The following is a 17,963-nucleotide window of genomic DNA, read 5'->3' on the forward strand; positions in this document are numbered from 1 at the left end:
AAACAGAGTCCTGATAAAGTGGTTAATATTACAGAAGTAAAGTAGGATCAGAACCTCGTTGCAAAAGAACAGAGATTGACTTCACAAGGTCAACTGAAGCTTTTTCTCCAAAACAAACTCAACAATTTTTGAAAAAAAAAAGATTAATTAAACAACCACTGTCTTCTGAAGTAGGCATCAGTTTTATTGAGTTAAAACTAGAAGTTCCAAAGAAATACAGAACCAAAAGATTTCTGCGATTGTTCGGGATTTGAATTCAGCCACTGAATATAAAATCTTGTTACGTCAGTGAAAATACCTCAGCGTCGCAACCTGAACTTTAAATGACATTTCTGGTGTAAGTGGAAGACACCATAAACTTAAACTCAATACCAACTCAGTCATTTCTCACAATTTCTTTAATGGAAAATGAACGTCACCTTTGGGGTGCGGGAGGCACTCTGCATTGCATGCAAACACAATGTGGTTGCTTTATTACGACGTCAACTGGAGCCGATGCCTTCCCCACTTTGCTTTTTTTCAGGCGAAAAAGGATTAACTGTGAGGGACTCTGTTTTTATCGAAAATCAGGGGATTTGAACGTCTCAAAGAGTGAGTACTTACTGATCGCTTTGGGAAACTATTTTGACAATAGTGAATGCTACGACGAACGGAACCGGACCAGCTGTAATCACAAATGAAAAACACAACCAAATTTGATGGATACGATCACAGGCCATTGCCTTCAGCACAAATAGATTTTATTGAAAAATTTTCACCCCATGACACTCAAAAACGTTGAGCGAGTCTGTTGAAATTCGAAGGAGTGATGGCGTCCACTCTACATATCGAACAGCAAAATGTAATCTGCTTGTCTTTGCGAATTCCTTAAAAGCGATTCCAGCAAAACAACGGAAACGTTATCAAAGGTTGGTCTCATACTTTCAGTCCAATCCTCGGCAACGCGTTCATGACGGCTCACACGGTCCAACACCTTCAATAATGCTAATTACCGTCATATCTGAACTGAAGCCGTATAATAGCTGTGATGAAGAAATCGTTTCAAACAAATATCAAGTACACGTAATGCCTCCTTTTTGCACCAGAGGTGAAGAATATTTCTAGGGAAAAATAATCGGAATTTTGAAATATTTTTCATCTGCAGTGTTAGTTTCTTTTTGACAAACTGGTTCACTTTCATGGGTTTCATGGGTGACAACTACGTCTCCACAAAATCAATATTGTGGTATATGGAATGGACGCCATTCCAAAACAGGGGCATCCACGAATCACACTACGGAACACTGTGACGCCAGCAATCGAGTTAACCTCCCAGGAAGTCATTTCAAAGAAATTAAATTACGCGGGGTCGAGAGAACGGGCGTTGATTTAATCACAGAACACTCGTCCTTAACGACTAACGTAAGGTGTGGCGTGAGCACCATCATGGGGTACAAGTGAGTGTGGTCGAAGAAATCGATCGTCTAACACTTTGATGATCAATTCTCTGGTATTTTCAGATTCGATTGTGAGGCGCTGCACTCTTCAACTAGTTTTCAAAACACTGGTCAGCTCACATCAGAAAAACTTTCCTCTTTTAACTGTTCAACACAATTGTGTAACGAGCTTAAAGATAAAAAAACCCCACCAAATTAATACAAACTTCACACCAAAATCAAGATTCTCTGTTGTGCCTAATCACAGCAGAAAGTAGACAGCAATTTAGCCTTTATCACAACCTTACACGCAGTGTAACCTTAATAACAAACATAGTGAGACGGACAAAAATCGATTCAGTGATAAGCCAGTTCGGTATTTCAACAGCACATGCCCAGTACGAGGCTATTCGGGGAAAGCTACGTGAGCGTGTGATAGTCTGTCCTATCAGCACGGCCATACGCAAACTCACGCTCGCACTTTGTTCCCGAAGACCTTGTCTTTATGAAATACCGAACTAGCTCATTGCAAAACTGGAAGTACACGCTCTACAATGCCACACATTCAACGGCAAGTTTCAGCCATAAGTACGCGCATTGCGCAGTGTATAACAGCAAACTAATGAATAAAGATGACCATTATCAGCTTTTCCCACTACTTATTGATGTGCATTTGTAACGTTTACCAAACATCCAGGGATTTTGTACGGTCCTATGCCATTTGACGGTGTAAATTAGGTATGCTTAAAGAAGCCTTTGGCAATGCATATTTACTAAACTTACAGTCCCCCGAGTACTCCGTGTCCAAAGAGGGGAAAATTACGGATACCAGCCGAGCTCTTTGGCTGAAGGAGGCACCACGATAATCCCAGAGAAATGCGTCAACAGCTTACCCCAGCCGAATATACAGTAAATCCAAAAGAAGTTTCGTCGCACGGTCAGTGCCCTGACAACCAATGTGTAGAGGTAAATTCCTTCCACGAACATCCAGAAGAAGTTAGTCATCATCGCATATAACATGAGGACGTAGAGCAGCCGGCAGATCCACTGGACAAAATCAAATAGGGAAAATTAGTTGAATGGTTAACCTAAAATCTGAAATCTCGGCTTCATAAAAATGCCAAATTCTAAGACTCAGATGCATTAATAAGATACCTGAGTGTGAGTAATCCGTTTCTTTTCCCATAGATTAGTCGAGATATTTTAAAGAGAAGCAACTTGATAGGCTTTTAGCAAGAGAAAATGATCAACAAGAGTTTCCACTTCTTAAAATCCCAAAGAAACCTTTAGAATTTTTCCATGCATGTAAACTTTATTTTAATCTGCCTCTTTCACACAAAAATGGGTGATGCCTAACGTGTTTTATCCTAAATCTAATGAAGAGAAAAAAACAACAAATTATACAATTCAAATTACAACAAAAATTGTCTGAATTCATGTCGTCCAACTCTTGTAATGTAAGTTTTCCATTTTCAGCCACGGACGTAAAGATTCTCTCGCCTTGTTCAAGTTTTCCTTTCGCGTAGACTATCGTTAAGAAAACTTGACATGAATAGTGAGGTGTCAAGTTAGTGAAAAATAGACACGCTAAAAATCCATTCCTGAAAGGTCGCCAAATGTCACAAGCAATTGATTTGAAATTGCGGTTGGAAAGCTTTAAAATGGCAGTGCCCGTGCCAATTGAATTATTTCACCCAGTTGTTTGAGGATGCCTCCTCCGTGTAAATTCAAAATATTCTCCATGGCGCAATGGTGTATCCTGTCTGCACAATCGATTCGCTTAAGGCAAAAACTGAAACGTTGTGCACCGTTGACAATTTCAAGTTAGTATAGTGACTTGCAAAAACAACGAACACCCCTTTTATCTTAATTGAAGTTTCTCCTTTTTTCGGCACGTGCATGTTCTTTTGTCCTTCTTCATTTCCGTTTGACGCTCTGGTAAGAGAATGCCACTATCTGTCAACTCCAAACTAATTAGTCGATTCTTCACTCCCAGCCAGGAAAAATTGTTTGAAATTCTCCACGCCCACACAAACGACTTCTTGGAAGCAAAACATCGTGAGTTTGGACAACCTCAATATCACATTTCGCTTTCAACGTGATATGTGAGAGTTTCAGTGCCTCTTAAATCACTGCTCAAGTTAAACATGTAGCCGAACATAAATAACAAGACCTGGGAACTTTATAATTTTTTATCGCTTGTTATTAAAAAAGAGATGATATTTATTCAAGGGTCAACGTTTTTTGAGGCCACCAAAAGTGCAGAGACGGGCATTTCATGGTACAAAAAGATATTGAAAGACAAAATGAAGTTTTAAACACGACATGCATTAGACACAATGTGGATATCCAACGAATGTGAAAGTTATTTAACACGACCCAAAAATCTGGTGACCACCCTCGATCTTCTATTGAGAAAATAGAGACAGCAGTTCCTTCATAATTACTTGTTTACATCCAAGCAGCAATTCTAACAATTCTAGCGAAAACGGCGAAGAGAAACAGCGAATAAATGAGTGGTCTCCTTCCAATTTGGCAAGGTGGACAGCTCGGCGAATCGTGAAAATAATAATCAGACGAATGTTTTGCCTTCCTGTCGCAAGTACGAATATTCCTGCGAGTTTTCCAAGCGATTGCCTTCTGATCAAAAGAGGAGGCAAAGGAAGGCCGGTCGCTCCACAATTTAAGCAAGGGGATGAGACTTATACATTTACAATCATCCGAGCACAAACTAATCAAATTATTGACAAAACGTGCACGCGGTGCACAAAGGTAACAGGAATGAGATCACGCTCTGCTACGTTAAAGTTAACAAAGTTAACGTTGCTAACTTTAACGAAAACTTCCCTTGACTAACATGGCAAACCAAGGCATCTAACGATCCATCATCATAGTAATTGTTGGGAAACTCCCCTCATCTGTCTCACACCATTACACGCAATTATTCGTGTAACGGGTGAAACTTTTTAAACAGCCAAAAAAGTGAAAAAAGCTGCAAATTGTCGACGTCCAACCGTCACTGTTGTCAAGAAGAGCCACGCCTGTCAAAAGTAGCATCTTTTCGATTTTGAATACTGTCATAAAGTTAGGGGCTAAATCTCAATAAGTCCATTTCGTGTTTTCACGAAGAGATCATACAAATCTTACTGCCTCTCCCACGCATACAAAATGTATTGACTGGAGAGGCCAAAAAAACAGATCAAGTAAGATTTTCGTTTTCACGAAGAACCACACATTTTCTTTGTTACTTTTACAGTAGCGTGTGCGTGAACACGTGTGCCCATGTCCCTTCCCCTTATATGGAGATATACATTGCACAGAAGGGCCCAAAGCCTGGATTTTCGATTTCACGAACAGATGCACATCTTTACTAATTGATTTCGGTTAGTTAGCCACTGCGGTCTTCATTTTAATTTACCTGGTTCAGGCAAGAGTTCATCTCTCAAAGAGTCTTTTGAGGCTTTCCTACCGCATAACCTTGTTCCATATTGGTATTTTTGCAGCATTTAAAAAGGAAAAACTTCTGGGGCGATTTCTCCAAAACCAGTTTTTCTTCAAAATCTACAAGTGTAGCTCTTCGTGACAACGGTGACGAAACTGACCTTGCGGTTGCCAAGGCCGTTGATTTAGAACGCCAACACTTGTACTGGAGCACTGCCAAAATATCCGACATCAAACTAAAGACATTTTTAACTCGATCTTTTGGATACGTATATACAGTGTATCCCTATGCGACCTACCTGGACATCCGATTTGTCATTCACTAGTCCAATTGTACCAGACAGAGTGAAGTAGGAGATGTATAAGACCACGAACGAACTGACCAGATTCCAATGGATGTAGTTGCGAACACATCTCAGACTCCTGCCGGACAGAAAAAGATCTCAATGGTTAGGTAACAGACATTAACCTTGCACTTTATTTGGAAAGTCACTCTGGAGGACTGACAAAAGACATCTCAGACAGTTCAAACACTGATTTCACTGATTTGTCTATACTTCAGAATCGAATTTCTCATGATCCCAACTTAGTCTGCATTGTGTTAATCAAGTTTCGTTAAGATTTACTAATATCGACGACAAATTGTTTTTCTTAGATCTATTCTTGTAATTCTAAAAGTGAAAAGTAAAACTCTCGTTCAAAAAGGTAATGAAACTGGTGTAAATAAGTTCATTTTTGTCTACCATCTCGATTTCGTTTATTTCTGCGCAGAAAATGTATTCATTGAAAAATAATAAACAGTGATTAATACAAACCAACTTACTTGAAGAATAAGAAGATGCAGAACGCCCCCACGAGGGCAGTAAAGGACAAGCTATAACCAACATACACCAAAACCTGCAGCGCGATATCGTTACTGTTTACGTCCTACATACAAGAAAAAAAAACAGATTTGAACAGTAGCAAGCATTCTCTTCCTGGAAGCACCATGGCCCTTCTCTGTCTGAGCGTCCAACACATCGTTATAAAATACCCCAGGACAGGGGCTAAACTAGGTATAAACGAACAATTGGAAACCTTAACCAATTCTGTATCTAGTGTGATTTGCGTCATTAACCACATTCAAGTTTCCAAGGCCAAATCGAAGTCAGCGTTTATCTCTCTCACGTAAATTGTGTTTTATTCTGGATAATACAAAACCTTACTATAAAGTCAGTTGATACTAACCACTGCCTGTAAATACAGACTTTTCCTTAGTTGTTGCGTTTTGGTTTTGGAATAATACCTTCTCCAATGTCAAATTCTAAACAGCTTGTTGGCATGGAGATAGAATTGACGTCATCGTTACGCATGTAGCGATAGTCAAATAAGTCAATCTCTGGTGGGATTTTAATCATTAAAAATTTATCATGCAGTGGCTTGTTATATACTTTTAATAGTAACTTGTTAAACTCTAGTCCCGATCTGCGATAATAGACCGATTTTGCCCGCTAAATCGCGTGACGGGTATTAACCCCCATAGCACCGTGTGTTTTGGGTGTCGTTACAACCAAATTACGGTACAGTACCCAGCATATCAATAGTCAGAGTACGGTACCTATCGTCAGTTTTCTTTTTGGTGAATGATACCTATGGAACACTTTAATTTTGGTGGAAGCCATGTTTGTTTAAACTTAATTCCCACTATGGGCCAAGTGACTCAGCGGGCGCAATCGATCTATGGTATTCATTTTACCACACGATTTTAACATTACATCGAATTTTGATAACACATACAACCCATTAACATGCATGGTTGCACTCTTTCAAACTACTTCCAATAAAGCTCGTATCCCACCTTTGCATGACAAATCAATAAATCACAGCAACGTTGTCAATGATGTTGTGAATTTTGGCAGTTAACATTTAGCTGACCAACGTGATTTTGTAAACTCGGCTGACAACAATCAGATTTTTACAATACAATCAGAAAGTACAATCGCGAAACTAAGATAATTGAGTAATCAGTGTCAAACTCCCATTGAGGTCAAAGAACTTGATCAATTTTTGATGTAAGGAGGATAAGGTAAATACCGGTATATATTTGGCAGTGCATGAGGAGTAGTTGGACTTGTTGGCCCAAGTACCATCCGGATTGCAGACTCTGGTTACATTGTCTGTGGTAAACAAAAACAGGTACAATGAAGAGGAAATCATTTCGGAAATACAAATAAATGGCGCCGGCGGTGAAAGCAGTTATCTGAGTGAAAAGCACTTTTAAGGTTTGCCAAAAGATGGGGGGGAAACGTTACGGCTTAAAATGACCCCGAAAGCAAGGAGACTTTCTGACTGATAACAAGAGCATTCTGAAGCGTTTGAGGGTTTGTTCTCTGAAGACTGTTGACGCCTTGGAATCGTTCAAGACTCTTATCTCCAGGGTCGGGGGTTATTAATGGGGTTCTACGTTGAGAGACCGATTTCAAATGTCAAATCTCTTATCAACCTATGGAGATATTGTCGAAATTACGGAGTCATTTAAAAGGAAGCTGCTACCAATGCCTGCGGTTGAAATGGAGAGAAAGCCGGATGGTGGGCAGTCTTGTTTACAATGGCGTAAGATATGACGTCAATGTTCAAAACTTTGTAATATCATGTGATGGGGGGGAAGATCTAGGTTTTCGACGAATCATTAAGACAAGATCGAGTTAAGTGAACGAGTGACGCAAAACAGTGCTATAGTAAAGTGGGTTCCAAAGCCATTGGCAGGAAGATTTCGCAAACTACTCGCTCGATCACTGGCCTACGTCTTCATTTGATTAAAGAATAACACACCGGCGCGATTTCTCCAAGCTGGACATGTTTATTTAACGCGGCTACCTTCGATTTGTGCATCTTTCTAGTGGAACCAAATAAAACATTGCTAGCTGTGCTCGCAAGCACAAATATCGAGATGTCCAACAGACGAGTGCACATTTTCAAAGTTCTTGAATTTAGCGTCTTTCTTAATTCAGGAGGAAGTAAACCGAATGGGGGGATTAAATTCCTTCAAGTAAAAATTAAGGACGAATGTCGTAAACGAAACTGTTATTGAAGCTTAAACGTTGTATGTAGTAACTTATTACTTCACACTAGATAATAAATGGAAATATTTCTCTAGACCACAAAAGAGAGTTAATGGAACTCTAACCCTTTTTCCTTACGAATGATGTCATGTTTGGCTCAACGAAGTCGGCATGGTTCCAATACAGACAGCAACTGTCATCCTCATTTCAACATTCGTTCTGAACTTACAACAGGATATCTTGGATGTCACTTACATGATGTATCGTAGTGTACATCGTTCAGGACTGCTGGACAGGAGCGATTGATGATCCCAGGCTCACTTGCCGGCCAGCACAAGATGGTGTCGAAAAGACTCCCGCAGTAACGCCCTTCAATGTAGAAATGACAGGACAATTATGGTCAGGACCTTATGCACTTATGCCCAAACGAGGGCGCTGTGAGGTCAAGAAAGTTTGGGAATTAAGCCAAAAACCTGGAAACACCAATACATGTTAGTAAGGCGCAGAATTTACCTGTGAATTTTCAAGTTATACCTAAGACCAATGTATTGTCTTGTGCATTACTACTTGTTAGTAAACTTTCTAAGCGGACAGTCGCAAACAGAATACCGGTACCTAACCTGACAATTTCACCCCTTACCTTATTTTATCCAGCAAAACGTACATGTATTTATCTTTGGCCAAAGACTATACGTCAAGTGTCTACCTCTTACCATTTTCTGCTGCATCGAAATCAAGAAGCGTTTCCTCCAGCATGTTTCTCAGGGAGCACTGCCTCTCCTCGCCTATTTCCAACAAGTTATGGTAGGCCATGAAATGCTCCTCGTACTCCTGGTATATGTTTTCGAAGACCGTCACGTTGAAGCGTGGAGGGGGAGTTGCCAGCCCCGCCACGGGAGCAGCGGTGCCATTGGACCGGGCGATGAAAGTGAAGGACATGTTGGTGTCAGGGGTTGCAGTAATTGATTGGGTAGTATTAGACTCTGAGGCGTCAGTGGTGTTACTGGCTTGGACGTATGTTGAAGACACACCGACCAATGAGACGATTAGCACCTGTGTATTAAGAAGGCAGGATAGGCAATATATTAATATGATAACATATAAAAACTACTGAAAAGGTCAGCATTTCTTTTTTGACAAGAGTGTCGTTCAAGGAGTCTTTTGCTGCTACCCACAGCTCTTCTCAGAGCTGATGCGTCCTTCAACAAAGATTCAGTGGATTGGCAGAAACAACCCCGATGTATCTTCTCTCGAAGTTCCTTTATTTTGATTGTTTCCGAGCTGAGCTTGAATTAAAACAAAAGGGAAACCGATCTTTCTGCCAGATAGAATCTCATGCGGGCATACCGTGGGTTGCACCTCCGTAGCAGGCGTTAACGAGTAGAACTTGCAACTGTGCCGACAACGACTCGACAAAATGTCAAGCCTCTACAACCACTTAATATCGCCACGGAAAAGCCACAAGACAATTTTACGCAAAGCTAGAAAGGCGACCGGCTGGGTACAGATTTAAAGTTCATCCTGACATTTGCCGTCGAAACTTGCAGAAAACCGGAAACCGTGAAGATACAACAGAACCCAATCACGCGATCGCAAACTTTGGCTAATAGATTTCCAACAGTAACAACTTTTTTCCCTAGCCTAAGTTCACTCAAGTCCGGGTCCTAGTTCTTTCTGCCTGGAGCGTTGTTTCCTTCCCAGGGCCCCCTCCTCTTTCTGCACGGCCCTGGATGACTTCCCTTGCCACAAGCTGACCAAAAGCCTACGTGCGAGGCAGTTGAAAACAAAGCAAGACTCGCTTCCATCAAGCACCTGTCGTGTAACCATGTATACGCAGGGTGTTGAATACCTCGATGCTTTCTTAGAATGACATCTCATGGGTGCTACACAGAGGATCGTGTTGTGTTCTACGAACATACTGTTCAGAATCACACAGCACAGTTATATTCCATTGCATCACAGTAGCTACTTGAATCTCTGAAACCTTTAAGATTACAGAAAGCTGCACCTTAATTAATATGTAAATCTTATGGGTGGTCGCGTATAACGACAAAGTGATTCTACTTTCTCAACGTGTGCTTCTGTGCATTTATGTGTTAGCAACTCGTTACTCTTGGGGCCAATCACTTTCTGTCTATCTCTCAACACGTTCGACATTCCACTTGTTTATTCTCGGCGGTACAGTAACATTTTAACGTATATTTATTTGCAATTTCTCATTGCAGACAACACGGTCAATTTAAAGAGGCTGTTGCCAAGTTCAGCTCACAGACAAACCGATTGAAAATAACTTCTATTTCGTATTCAAATATTCTCTACTTTTTGCAAACATCCTCAAGAAACTTAACTGACAAGATTACCTTTCAAATGAATCAAATATCCAGATAAAAGATAAAGGAATACATCTCAGATGTTCCAGTGGAGAAACAACTTTACATGAACACTATACCGCGCAAGCTGATATATGTACAATGAAACTAAGCACACATCGGACAATCAGTGGACCACGGTTAGTTTACAGGGTTCCCGTCCGACTCCAACATAATAGAAGCCCCGCAGCAAAAACGTGAGAACCCGTCGGTCTCTCGGAAAAAGCACGCAGGTGACAATGCCGTGACTTCCCCTCGCGTGTCACACCGATCTTCTACCAGAGGGCATCTGCGCGTCTACCGTAGATAGCACAGGTGTTTGATGAACTCTTCCGGGGGGCTGATGTACACGATCGCGCAACAGACCCAAAGGCTTTCTTGGTTTATTATCTGACGGCTAGGGACTCTCAGGCTAACCCAGTTGCCGGTTTGAGTTAAGTTTCATCTTCATGAGGGACAGTGTTTAATGTTAAGACAAGAGTAAGTTGACTGAGTGGTGTCCTAGGCAGAAATTAGAGTTCCAAACTGACTTAAGTGGATCAGAAGAACGGTGAATAAGTAAGTGAATAAGTAGGTGCTTCGTGGCTTTCAAAGGTATGAGCGACTGTGTACAGCTGCCTTATTAAAGCCAAGGAGACAATGCCACGAGACTTGGGAGGTACTTTTTTAAAATATTTTCTCTCTGTTTCCCTTTTTCGTTTTTATTCCTTCTGGAAAAAGCATACTGCAGAGGTTAATAACACGCTTCGCAATGATGGCGAACTAAATGAAATAGGTTTTAATGTAGAGATAATTTAAACAACTTTGAGTGTTTTTCCTTTGATCTTGTTTTACCTAGATCAAAAAACAAAGCCAATTTGCTTTCAAGCTTACTTGAGATCATATGATGGATCAGCATGAGTTCCTGGGATTTACCCGCTGCCTGCTCTTTACTCTCACAGCACGAACTGGCGCTTTTTATCTAATTCGTGGACGGCATTACAAGCTATGCAATGGTTACAAAACAGGAACACTCAGCGACTTCAAAAAAGCTTCTCCCGGAATCAAGGAAAAGCATTTTCCCTCTAGACAAACATTCAGCCTGCTTTCAGGCGCCACCACGAGCCATGCCTGCATATGAAAACGCGGACAACTGTGAGTGGGATGGGAGAAGGACGCCTAGTGAGAGTATTTGTCTTACGGAGTCAGGGGTGTCGGTCTGGAGATGCGGGACGGGCAGGAAAAGTTGGTCGACAAAAGTTAAAAATCCGGTCATGCCCGCAGCTGGCTGCAATCTTCGGTAAAATCCCGGAGCTGTGATCTTGTCTTGAACACCATGTGCGCTGTATACATATCCAAAATTGTTTAAGTTTGAAAAACAAAACTTCCATTAGATCATCTATGACCGAACTGTGCCTTGAACATATTGAATAATTACATAAGAATGCAAACCAGAAACTCTACCAGAAACAATGTGGTGTCCAATGAAGAATGGCTGTCGCAACAGTCCATCTATGGACATTCAAAGTAATGACAAGGCTTGGGGAAACGGCATTGTACCGACTGCCATGCGCCGTGCAGTGGGGGTAAGAGTAACAGACATTGTTTCGCAGACGATATATTCACAAAGCTGGCCAGCAAAGATGGAACGAAGACACCAGGAAAATAGCAAGGGCGGTAATACACAGGTGCGGACAGACTGATCCAAGCTTTACGAGCAAAACAGTTTGGTTTGTCTCTCTAAGCTGCCTGCAGGCTGAAGGTTATTTCCAATTATTCCTTAGTTCCAGAGTCCACTTTCATCCATCTTTCCTTCGGAGGGAACGCCTTTAAAGCCATGCTTTGTTTGTTCTGTGAAAATTACTGAGATCTTTGTAGCAGACAAGTACGAATCAAGACATCAGACACGCAGAGAAGGTGCTTTATAAGTTTAAATTGTACGAGGCCAAATTTCTGCTCGACACTGTTGGATGCTCAAAGCGGCGCATGCGTGCAGCTAGACAGCGATGAGTATTTGACAAGAAGAATGGAGATGAGCTGAAGTTAATTTCCGGTAGTCCCTTGCCCACGTGAATCACTCGTCTTAAGCTTCTTTCCCCCCCCCTCCTGCGAGTTTCCCGTTCATGTTTTCATGGACCTGTCGCGGCGATATGCGCTGACATAAGGAATGCAAAACGAATCGCAATATTCTGATCCGAGCTTTTTAATAACACAGTCTGACTGTCCGAGTGACACCTCCAAACTCACTGCAAATCCACCTCATCAGCAGAAGCCTAAAAAAAGAACTGAGTAAACAGGATCCAATGTATCAAGTAAACACAGTATGGATGAGAGTCGCGTACTCTTGGTGCTCAAGAGTTATTTATACACCTGTCGCGATGGTCTATACAATCAATGGCGTTTGAACTGGAGACTGGTCTCTCTTGCGAACCACAGAATGAAATGCAGAAATTGGAATATCCCTGATCATTAGCGCTATACGTTTATCTATGGCAAAACAAAATGTGTACGATTCTTTCATTTTTATGAGGAGCGACAGGAAAACAGCATGCAGATTTAGTCTATGTGCCAAAACCAACATGGCGCAGCCTGGAGTGGAAAGAACCGTACAAAACGGCCGGTTTTAACCACAAATTTCGTGCCAATCTAATAATTCGGTCAGAGACGTCTTTTGTCGCAATCTACGCGCACCAACACAAAAGGTAACAAACTGAGTAATAACATCATATCAATAACTGTAAGACAATAACCGCAGACATTGCAAAAACAAAAGAGGCTGTTATAAACGAACCAAACCGTCCAAAATTTGAGAATCAATTTCCTACATTAATGCACTAATACCCCCTTGATTTCTGATAGACTAAGGCATCAATTACTTGAGATTTGTTTTGAACAAAACAGTCAACTTAAATTACATGGTATTGGCGAATGGAGATTTAATTAAGATTTGCGCAATTACGTACATAATCTCTGATCACGAAGTTCCATGACTGATGATGATTCCTACCGATATATAGCGCAGGTTTCCCGCGGCAACATGCTGGCTTTGACAGTCCCTTCAGTTTTGGGCCAATACACCGAGTCAGGGTACACATACACGTACACTATTTGGCCAGAAGTGTCTTCCTCGGGCTCGAATGACATGAATTTGCATATATTCTGACTCACATTCCAATCGAGTGTGCCCACTCATCTGCTGAACAGCGGTGCTGCAGTTCGAAGGCACTAGGCCTTTACCCACCCCCTTTCTTGCTGGACATTGCACTTACGTCAGCTGATGACCTTCGTCGAGACCAGCACTGAAAGCGAATATCAAGGACCAAAGTCGTCTCTGACTACTTTAGAGAAGGCAAGGTGGGATTCCCTGTATCATGATGTCATAGGTACCAGACTAAAAGGGACAACGGTCTCGTTAATCTGCAGGTCTAGTTCTACCTACGTGAGGTAAGAATACTTGATTTAAACATATGATGACGTCATGGGTACCAGACTTATCGTTGAAGGATTACACCAAATTTTGCCTTTGTAGCCTTTTCGAGTTGCATATTTTAGTCCATATCTTCGTGTTACAAAACAAACTACTTTGCGATCGTGGCACACTGTATTTCAGATATTTTTTCACCAAGCAAAAGAGTCATTTTTATAAAGTATACTTGAAAAGGAACTTGTAAGCAAATATTGCAAAAACGAAATAAAACACAAAACAAAACGACCTCCCCAGCGAAAAACCAAACGATAAAACAAAACAAAAATAATGAACAAAACACAACTACGGAAAGCACAGGACTAATCATACTCGAGAATAAATGAAGTTATATAGGTAAAAAGCGTAGAGGTGATGAGCAAGGCTCCCCGTCAAGTGTTTTGCATATTAGTACAAACTACCCAGCGCCGAATCTGATACGCACAATCGAGTGGTTCGTTCCAAAGGTGTAAAGCGGTGGTGGGCAAAATCAGACTTGGGGAATTAAATGGCATTTCTAGGGGACGTTATTTATGGCGATGTGCCTGTAGACGGCACTTGAAGCTTAGACGGCCACAGCCGAGGGGGAAATGACTGCGTTTACATGCCTTTTCATTAGCAAACCTCCCACAGTCTCAAGAACTTAATGAACCCCTCGGAGAAGCCTTACTTCTCACTTTAGCGATTGGTGGCTGTGATTTACAGCGTTAGTGTAACAGCTTGTAAGCGGGTGGAAGCTCAACCCTCAGAATCGGGACGTCAGAACCTACAGATAGCTAAGCTACAGCCTAAAGTGGTACATTCCGACAATAACACACAAGGCTCTTGCTTGTGCGAACCAAGTTAGCGAACAGTCTACCGGATTATGAATACGCTGTCACGAGGTCGGCTGTTTGGGTATTGTGACACGAAGAAACGCTGAACGAAAAAAAAAGACGCTGAAGAAATATAATCTTACACTTTTACGACCTGTAGCCACCTAAGCCTATGTCTTTCATTGTGAAGTGATTTTTGGGTGGGGTCACAAGGGGTAACAGACAGCATGGCTAATCATTATTTCCTTGTGGTTGCTCTGTCAAGCTCACATCTTAACCAAAAGTCAAACCTCCATTCCACATTCGAGTTTCCTCATTAACATCACATCTTTGTGGACACGTTTTTGTTCGTTTCTCTTGCTCAACTCCAGGGCAATCACTAATGAACAATATTCCACAAAAAGACAACTCTCCACATTGCCTCATCGATGCCACGCAAACACAAAAGCCAACTATGTGTCGATATCTTCCTAAAACCCTTTTTGACGAGTCCAACTCCCCCACTTTGACAATACAATCCATCAAGTTTCTACAAACGTGAGCTATTTCGATCTCGGCAAACGCAAACCTTTGGACTCTGAAAAAATAACGATAGCCTTAAAGTTTGTTAAATTTAGAAGGGCTCAGACGGACCAATATGAAGAGCGACAATAGTGATTTATAACCAATATAAAAACCACAACTGAACTTAAAAATATCTAAACTAAGGACAGAGGAAGGACTGAGTACCAAAACACACCGAAGGATACATAGATGAAGGCCAAGGCAAACAGCAAATTCCAAGTAAATATTCTGACTATTTCAAACAATATCAAAGGCATTCAGGCCAGTATGATGACTTTTGTGGACGGGCAAAACTTAAAAGAAGTAATATGGATTCGACATCCGACAAAATAAATGCAAAGATGATTAAGTTCACTACTCAAAGGAGCAATGCGATTCGTTCGAACGTGGTTTAAACTGAGTTAAACATTCGAAAACATTAAGCAAAGGTATAGTTTGGTGACAGGTCCCGAAAATAAACACGTGAAACACAGGCCTTTACGACTTCACGTCCACATTTTCCTATCTTACAACGCAGCATTTAATGTGAAGGAAATAATGGGGAAATCATTCCTCTACACTTGTGGTTAAAATCTACAGTCTTTTTTCAGTTTGAATATCACATCCATTAAGCGCCGTAGTATATGTCATCCAATATAATTATGTACGAAGTATAGACACCAATTGAGTCGCAACACTCTTAACAACAAGCTGCTACATACAATATACATATACATGTATATCAGAAAAGTATACCTGATGAGCTGAGTGTCTCTAAATATCATCACATTTCCTTTTTAAATAACCAGCCAGGAGTATTTCGCATATCCTGTGTAAGTGGTACAGCCGTTAATGTATGTGGGGATGCAATTACCCTTTAAAAAGCGTGGTTTGCTTTTGGCTACTATGTGACTTTGATACCCCGAGGTAGTTTACGATAACAGGTACTCTGACTAGAAAAGCAAATGTTTTTGAAAGCAGATATATCCGTGGTGTACTTGCCGCGGCTAAGTCTATGTACACTGGTACTGGCACTCAAGCTCACGCTTAAAGCATACTTTATTACGGCATCGTTGAAAGAACTCATTCCTGTCAAAACGAGTACACAAACAAAACAAGACAAAAAAACGAGACTCTTTCTTAAAGAACTCATGTTATCACAAAGGACCAACAATATCACGATTAATGCATGTTAACTTTTATCTTGTGGCATTTTCCATGATGTCGTTTCAACAGAATGATCACACCTCCCATGGTCATGCGCAGCCAGCACAGACAGTCATGTTAGTTTTGCATATTATTCATCGAATATGAATATGAAGCGCACAGCGTGGAATTCATCCAGCAAAACGCACAACCCCTGACACCTCTCAACACGCGATATCGCGCATCCCTCTATGTTGACGGGAAGCCATCTAAAACCATTATCACTTTCCCTCCTTATTCTTTCTTTGAATGCACTGCATTATCGGGTTCGTGTTGCATTTTTAGCGAGTGGACAACTGAAGGACGATCTAATGTACTTGATTACTGTCCTCAGGACTTAGAAAAATCGCACGAGAGCACCTTCAATGCCTTAAAGATATACAGATAAGCAGAGAAGGATGGAAGAGCAATCGACCATGAAAAAATTCTTAAGCCATCCCAAGGATTGTGCCATCCTTTTGTAGCACTTAACACCACAGATGCCTTTCATAAACGTGTTTAAAGTCTGAAAAACCAGATAAGCCCTAATCATGCAGTTATTGGTAAGTCAGATCAAAGAAAAAAACAACGCTAGCTCGATTTTCTACAGCTGCGCATGCACCGACTGAATATTGTTTCTGCAATTGGTACAAACGTACAATTTTGGGTGATCCCTTCCGGTATAGCGTTATCACAGATAAATACTTTTAATAATATTTTATTTAGACCTAATGACTCAAAGAAATAGATATGAAGGTCAAGGTACGTGTCATGCATAATTAGCCATCTGAAGGCCCTGCTGTCATGTATAAAAAGCCATTAAACTCTCATGGTTGTTATACCAATAACTTACCATCAGTGCATTATTACACTACAATTCACTGGCCAATGTACGCAATGGTATGTCGGCTTTGTAGAATCTTCGGGGAGAGTTGCCTCTCCCGCAGAATCAACACAAGCCGGTTTACCTTGCACGCTTCAAATTTGTCCCCCTAATGCGTTTGGCCAGCGCACTGGAAAGACAATGTAAATACACGGGCGGAACTCCGCCGGCTGTATTGCAGGGAGCTGGCGAACACGATCTGGAATCACGATCCAAAGAGACGCACGGAAGCCCACATTTCAGCTGACAGTCAATACAAACTTTTCGGTTAGGAGCACCAACGGTGCTTTCGGTATTCGGGTAATCGATATTATCAAGAATCGTAATGTGTCCGGGGTTCTGAGTGGCTCGAGAGTCGAGTCTCGTGGAAAGTGGAGACTGTTTGCACAACTCTTCACGATAAATGACGCCCAGTCAGGATGCTAAATCAAACAACAGAATACGACTCTCCTCTTCTTAGTCATCTCTTGAAAACCAAGTATCCTCCATTATTGTAATTTACATGCTATGTTCCAACATAATAGCAAACGTGTGTACAACATGAGATCAGCTCCTTTAATGCAGCTGAAACACACGTATTAATCACATGAACAGTTGCTATGAGATATCGTGCTGGAAGATTATGCCAAACTAACAGTATGTTAAAATGTAAGACACCATTCAACTGTATACTAGCGTTCACAGAAGACAGTATATGGCGTCAAACACATGTCGCATCAAAATTTGAAGTATAATTAACAAAATCGATTAGAAAACCGTGCGCGTAATTCTGGGTCTCTTCAGTCAAAAGGCGCTTGTGGTGAAAGAAACAAAATCCATAAAACCCTCA

At 41.2% G+C, this 17,963-nt stretch overlaps 1 protein-coding gene across 3 annotated transcripts in view; it reads right to left on the reverse strand.

Annotated features, from left to right (window-relative positions):
- The window catches only part of LOC110974889 (corticotropin-releasing hormone receptor 2-like), a 64,813-nt gene that overhangs the window by 5,442 nt on the left and 41,408 nt on the right, over positions 1-17,963 (reverse strand). For all 3 annotated transcript variants that reach the window (XM_022226869.2, XM_022226891.2, XM_022226860.2), the window contains exons 2-8: positions 8,611-8,950; positions 8,153-8,266; positions 6,930-7,012; positions 5,680-5,783; positions 5,156-5,279; positions 2,309-2,462; positions 604-664 (exon numbers count right to left, since the gene is read on the reverse strand). In XM_022226869.2, coding sequence (XP_022082561.1) covers positions 604-664; positions 2,309-2,462; positions 5,156-5,279; positions 5,680-5,783; positions 6,930-7,012; positions 8,153-8,266; positions 8,611-8,950 — 980 coding nt within the window. The remainder of the gene's footprint in view (positions 1-603; positions 665-2,308; positions 2,463-5,155; positions 5,280-5,679; positions 5,784-6,929; positions 7,013-8,152; positions 8,267-8,610; positions 8,951-17,963) is intronic.

This window comes from Acanthaster planci, linkage group LG17 (assembly GCF_054643075.1).
Source record: "Acanthaster planci isolate LZ-2023a linkage group LG17, COTS_SCS, whole genome shotgun sequence".
Taxonomy (NCBI): Eukaryota; Metazoa; Echinodermata; class Asteroidea; order Valvatida; family Acanthasteridae; genus Acanthaster; species Acanthaster planci.